At 46.6% G+C, this 6,977-nt stretch overlaps 1 protein-coding gene across 1 annotated transcript; it reads left to right on the forward strand.

Moving 5' to 3' along the window:
* Positions 1 to 1,195: 1,195 nt before the first annotated feature.
* LOC137988134 (uncharacterized) lies at positions 1,196 to 4,679 on the forward strand. The gene has a single exon (XM_068834185.1). It carries the CDS (start codon positions 1,322 to 1,324, stop codon positions 4,595 to 4,597), a length of 3,276 nt encoding a protein of 1,091 aa, XP_068690286.1. The 5' UTR covers positions 1,196 to 1,321; the 3' UTR covers positions 4,598 to 4,679.
* Positions 4,680 to 6,977: the final 2,298 nt, after the last annotated feature.

The following is a 6,977-nucleotide window of genomic DNA, read 5'->3' on the forward strand; positions in this document are numbered from 1 at the left end:
AAACAATCGCTCATGCACAGAAGTCACAAACCACGTTGTGAGCTTTGCCAAGAAAACATTTGGCATTTAAGAGGTCCCGCAGACATGCCAGTTCTGTTCTTGATTTAAACAGCGAGAGGGTTTCTAGGTCTACAGTTTCTAGCTGAGGAATGCCACATACTTCTGTTTCATAGTTGTCATCAATGGGTTCACCTCCCAAAGACCGAAAAATTATACAGGTTCGGGTTCTACGGCTTTCTGAGGCAGCAATCCTCTTCTTCTCCCTTTTTTTCTTCTGTTCCTTCTTTTTTCTTGATTTGGATGCTTTAGATTTGGCACCAATAGGAAATGTCGCTTTATATTTAGCCATCACCCTATCCAGGTCTTCTACAAGATGCAGAACGTTTAAACCGACTTGAGACTTTATTGAATGACGTTGTTCAGCATTAAAATTGTGTAAACAGCTGAGGCCAGTCTTCAGTGTTTTTCTAACTTGGTTACGACAGCATTAAGCTTGTCCTGGATATCATTTGCCTCTTGTTTGCAACGTCTGATGTTGCTGTCATCATGGGGAGCTGGCTTGTAATCCTCTCGGAGAAACCTTCCTCCACAAGCAGGGTTGTCGGATAAAAGATATTGGTATCTGTTCTCAAGTTTTTCAATATCTAAAGGTACGGGTTAGAGAGGGGGGGGGGGGGGGCACATCAAAATTTTGAGAGAACGTGAGTGGGGGGGGGGGGGTCACAGCTAATCTTGACGCTGCTGGAGGGGGGGACCTATCTAATTTTTCCTTTGGTGAAGCTCATTTTAGGACCCCCCCTTCCTGATAATTATTGCACAGTCCCATAGTCATCCTGCTTTTCTTAGTTTTATTGTCATTTCAAGTTAGTTTAAATTTGTTTACCGAATGTTCAAAAACAAGAGGATAAATGAGGAAATACACCAGGCTTTTGCTCCCGTTTTTAACAAAAAACAGCCAATATGATAACAGGAAACCAGTTGCTGCAAAACTTATCAATTTCAACTGTTAGAATTTCAAAGTAGGGCAAATAAAATACTGTCGGGAACTGTGGACATGCCGTGTTTTTTTTATTGTTTGATAAAGTGGCATTATGACCGGAAATAATTCAGATCGGATCGAGACATGTATTCGTACTTAGTGGGTGTGTTTAAAAAGGATATCGTGTTACTTTCGTTGTTGTTCTAAGCACGCGGTTGAGTAAAGTGAGCGAAGTTTTGTATTCAATAGTTGGAATTAAACGGTGATTTTAATAGGAAACGTATTGTTGCTGCGTTTTCGACAAACTGGCACCTCCGACGGGACCTATATAGTTGAGCGATTATGGATAAACAACTAGCAGACTTGGACGGCAAGATCAGAACGTTAAACTTTAGAGTGAAGAAGACGGACGAAATCCTGCAAAAAGATGACCGTGTGGCTTTGGAGAGGCACAAAACTTCGCTCGAGAGCATGGCGACCGCAGTGACCACCCTAAAGGAATCGATAGAAGAGAAAAAGTTTACAGAAGGTGAGAACGAGGAAAAAATACAAGAATGGGCAGCAGATGTCGAAGCAGCAGTTGACGAAGCGGATACATGTATGCGTCGGTTGGCTGACAAAATAGAGCAAATCGATCGCCATGTGAGGCATGAAGCCGCTCTTTTCGAGCACAAGCGAGCCATCGCATTGGAGAAAGAAAAGATACAGCAACAACAAGAGGCTGTAGAACAAGCTCACGCCGAAGAGTTAGCATTTGAGAAGAAAAAGCTCGAGTTACAACAAGCTCAAAAGTCAACTGAAACCACAGTAGCGACTAGCGAAGTTGCGAAAATGCCGAAGCTTGTGATAACTAAATTCGATGGAACGCCTCAAGACTGGATGCGTTTCTGGGGTCAGTTCGAGACCCAAATCGACAAGTCATCTATCCCTGACGTTACGAAATTTTCGTATCTGAAAGAATTATTGGTCACAAAGGTCCGAAATCTGATCGATGGACTTCCGTTCACAGGAGATGGTTATCAAAGGGACAAAGATCTTCTTGCGAGACGATATGGGAAAACCAGTGAAGTTGTGGGAACGTATGTTCGGAACATATTGGAGTTGCCTACAATCAGAGAGAGGGATGTGAAGAAAATTCATGAATTCTATGAGGTGTTGTTATTTAACATCGAATCATTGCAAACATTGCAAAGCCTAAACAAACTTGACGCCGCTGTGAGGTTTACATTTGACAAGCTGGGAATCATTAAGAACGAGCTTGCGATGATGGACGGAAATTGGAGCGAGTGGTCCTTTGTACAATTCCTAGAAGCGTTGGAGAAGTGGACGATCAATAATCCAATCTCAGAAGCTCAAAGACCCAAGGTCGTGGCGATTCCTAACAACAAGAGAGAAAAAACAAGAGCATTTTATGCAAAACGTGATGATGGGAACCAGACGACCGCCCGTGGATGTTTATTTTGTGAACGCTCCGATCACAAAGCTATTGACTGTGACAAAGTCGTGAGTGTCGAACAAAGAAAGAAGATTTTCCTGGATAAAAGACTGTGTTTTAACTGCACGGGATCTAGACACCGAGCCGAAGATTGTAGGAGCAAATCCACGTGTCAAAATTGTCACGCAAGGCATCACACGTCACTATGCGACAGAGTTCAAGCACGCGAGCCGGGGATGACAGCAAATAACATCGGAAACACAGCAGTGATTCACCCGGTCGTAGTTGTAAAAATTGGCGGCTACAAATTCAGAGCCTTATTAGACAGTGGCGCGAGCCATTCATACGCTTCATCGACCGCGATTGATTTAATTAATGCACGGCCAAAGTCTACTGGACTAAGGCAGATAGCCATGCTTACCGGAATCACTACGAGAACGATGCAGGCGTTTGGTGTGGTCATTTGTTCTGTACAAGATGAGTTCAAGCTGGAAGTTGATATTACGAAAGTCAACAAGCGAGAGTTATTAGTTTTGGAGAACCCACGTTACAAGGAAATACTTGAGGCGAATTCTCATCTCAACGGGGTGCGAATGGATGATGACGACACTAAAGACAGGCTACCCGTACACATCATACTGGGCGCGAATGATTTTGCGAAAATTCGCACTGGAGAGCGTTTGAGAGTGGGTCGCCGTGGAGATCCAGTTGCCGAGTTCACCCATTTTGGATGGACAATCATGTCGCCTGGAGCTGACAGGGAGTTAGCAACTGCTTACCTAGCCATTAATTCGAACACAGATTACGAGAGGTTGTGCGCACTTGATGTCCTTGGTCTGGCAGACTCTTCAACCGGAGATCAAGGTGACGTTTACGAAGAATTCAAAGAACAATTAGTTCGATCTTCAGAAGGATGGTATGAAACTGGACTTCCTTGGAAGGGAAGCTGTCCTCCGTTACCAAACAACCGAGATGGAAGTTTACGCAGATTGAACACTCTTGTACGGAAGCTGAGAAGAACCGACATGCTCGACGACTATGACGCTGTGATCAGAGAGCAACTTCGAGAAGGCGTAGTAGAGCTAGCACCTGCTGAGGTAACTGGAAGAGAGTTTTATCTACCCCATCGTGCTGTCGTGCGTCGGAGTGCTGAGACGACGAAGCTGCGAGTCGTGTACGACGCGTCAGCCCGTGCGCAAGAGAAAGCACCATCGCTGAACGAATGCCTACATGCTGGACCTCCGCTACATAATAAGCTGTGGAGTGTCATTGTTCATAACCGTTTTCATCCTGTGGCAGTCGCTGGTGACCTTCGCCGTGCATTCCTACAAGTGCGGATACGAGAAACCGAGAGAGATTCCTTGAGATTCCACTGGATCGCCGACAAGACAGGAAAACAGGTTGAAACTTTGCGTTTTACCAGAGTGGTGTTTGGCCACGCCCCTTCACCGTTCCTTCTCAATGGGGTGATTCAACAGCACTTGGAGAACATGCAGTCCAGATATCCTGATAGTGTGAATGAGATACGCAGAAGTCTGTACGTGGATGACCTGATTTCGGGAGGACCTACTTCAGAGAAAGCAAAACGTTTAAAGCGTGAAGCTACCGAGATTTTCGCCAATGCTAAATTCGAACTGCACAAGTGGCATTCAAACGAAAAGCAACTAGAGACATCCTGTGAAGATTACGAACCATCATTCGCCAAGGAGCAGTTAGAGAATGGAACAGCAGCTGGAGAGTGTAAACTACTTGGACTTGGTTGGAACAAGGTTGAAGATACTCTGCATGTGAGCTTTCCTGAACTGCCAGCCGAAGAGACAAAGCGTGGTATCCTGGCTAATTTGGCGAAAGTCTACGACCCGCTTGGAATTGTGTCACCAGTCATGCTCGAGGGAAAACTTCTCTACCGAGAATCATGCATGCAAAAGAACGCTTGGGACGCTCCGTTGCCAGAGCAGATAGCAAATCAGTGGAGAAAGTGGGAAAAGAGCCTACCGGAAGAAGTGTCGGCGAAACGCAGTATTCCTCTCTACCAGCAAGAGATCGATAAGATTGAACTCCACGCATTTGGTGACGCCAGTGGCCGCGGAGTGTGTGCCTCAGTCTACGCCGTGGTGACGCAAGCATCAGGGGTGTCGCAAGGTTTGGTTACTGCGAAGTCTCGTCGACCAAACAAGGTCTAACAATTCCTCGCCTAGAACTTGTGTCAGGACACATGGCAGTGAATTTAGCCAGCAATGTACGCCAAGCATTGGAAGGGCTTCCTCTTGCGACTACTCTTCATTGCTGGCTAGACAGCTCAGTAGCCTTACATTGGATTGGAGATCGGGGAGAATACCGTCAGTTCGTCTCGAATCGCGTAAAGAAGATTCAGACTCACCCAAACGTGCTATGGCATCATGTTCCATCAGCAGACAATCCAGCCGACCTAGGAAGTCGCGGTGGTAGTGTAACTGGAGCGCAGCTGTGGTGGAATGGACCCACCTGGCTTACAGATCCAGCCAATTGGCCACCTGAAGTGGTAACAAAACCTTCCCCAGAGAGTTTAGCAGAAAGAAAGGTGCAACAAGAGTTATTCGCAGTGGGAGTAGAAAGCAAGAGTGACCTCGAAGTTGTCCTTGAGAAGTTTGACTTGCGCAAAGCATTGAGAATTGGTGCATGGGTAGCGAGATTCTTGCGCAATTCTCGGAACTCCACCAATAAAGCCAAGGGACCACTGAGCACAGCCGAGGTAAAGAGGCATGAGACGTTCTTGGTCAAGAGGGCCCAGCAGCAAGGATTCAACAACGTCAGTTTCGAGCAAGACCAAGAGCAGCTGAACCTGCAACCGAATGAAGAGGGTGTGCTCGAATGCCGAGGACGTATCCAAGGCGAGTATCCTGTGTACCTGCCGGACACGGCTCTACTTGCGACGAAGATTGTGCAAGGTGCCCATGTAACTACACTCCATGGGGGAGTTGGCCTAACAATGGCCAGCGTAAGAGAGAGATACTGGATACCCCGCCTTAGGAAATTAACGAAGAGAGTCGTAAGAAACTGCAGGGGCTGCAAACGGTTTCAAGCCGTAGCTTTCGCAAATCCGCCACCAGCACCTCTGCCAAGAGAAAGAACCGAAGGCGACACTCCCTTCAACGTGATTGGTGTGGATTTTGCCGGACCGGTGAAGTACCATAACAAGCGCAAGGAGATGCGTAAAGCGTATGTGGTATTGTACTCCTGTAGTCTCACCCGCGGAGTGTTTTTAGAGTTACTGCCGAATTTGGAGACCGGGGAGTTCATTAAGAGCCTAAAGCACTTCATCGCCAGAAGAGGACGGCCATCAAGGGTCTACTCAGACAACGGTCAGACGTTTGTCGCTGCCGCCAAGTGGTTAAAGAAGGTACAGAAGGATGAAGAGTTTCATTCGTTTCTTAGCAACCAGTCCATCATTTGGCAGTTTAACCTCAGCCGTGCGCCCTGGTGGGGAGGGCAATTTGAGCGTCTGATCGGGTTGATGAAATCAGCATTTTACAAGACAGTTGGCCAAGGGATACTAAACTGGGAGGAGTTAAGCGAGGTTATCCTGGATATTGAAGTCGCCATGAACAACCGTCCCTTGTGTTACCAGGAGGAGGATGTCCAGCTCCACACACTGACGCCAAACACGATGCTATTTCTCAAATCCAACATCTTGCCCGAGTTACAGCCTTACCATCTGGGAGAAAGAGATTTGAGGAAGCGCGCCAAGTTCCTACAGAAAACTGTGGAATGCAATGTGGAATCGATGGACAGCTGAGTACTTGCGTGCGTTACGCGAACGTCACCGCCTTAAACTTGGAGACAAGCGGTGTTCTCTTGCTGTTGGAGACGTAGTTATTATCAAGTCGTCCGAGCGGAACAGAAATAGCTGGCCCCTTGGAATTGTTGAAAGTCTGATTGAAGGAAGGGATGGAGTAGTTCGTGGTGCGAGATTGCGAGCCGGCCGATCCCACATCGAACGCCCTATTCAGCACCTATATCCCCTGGAACTGTCATGCGACAGGGATGGTGTCAGAGGAACTACAATAACACTTGACCCTGGAGCACCAGCGTTTAGACCCAGACGAGATGCAGCAGTCGCCGCCGAGCCTCGAGTGCAAGATTTAGCCCAGGAGGATCAGTTGCTTATAGAACGTTTTCCATTAGGTTTCATCGTTTGTTTTACCTCAATAGCACAATTATTAGGCAGTTCCCGGTGTTACATATGCCACGTCGCTACGAGACATATGGGGGAGAGTGTCGGGAACTGTGGACATGCCGTGTTTTTTTTATTGTTTGATAAAGTCGCATAATGACCGGAAATAATTCAGATCGGATCGAGACATGTATTCGTACTTAGTGGGTGTGTTTAAAAAGGATATCGTGTTACTTTCGTTGTTGTTCTAAGCACGCGGTTGAGTAAAGTGAGCGAAGTTTTGTATTCAATAGTTGGAATTAAACGGTGATTTTAATAGGAAAGGTATTGTTGCTGCGTTTTCGACAATACAATGCCTTCTTTTAAGACGCTAAATTTCTAACCTTGGACACACCTCGTTCAGTTTTCGT

The sequence above is a fragment of the Montipora foliosa genome, unplaced genomic scaffold (assembly GCF_036669935.1).
Source record: "Montipora foliosa isolate CH-2021 unplaced genomic scaffold, ASM3666993v2 scaffold_407, whole genome shotgun sequence".
Lineage (NCBI taxonomy): Eukaryota > Metazoa > Cnidaria > Anthozoa > Scleractinia > Acroporidae > Montipora > Montipora foliosa.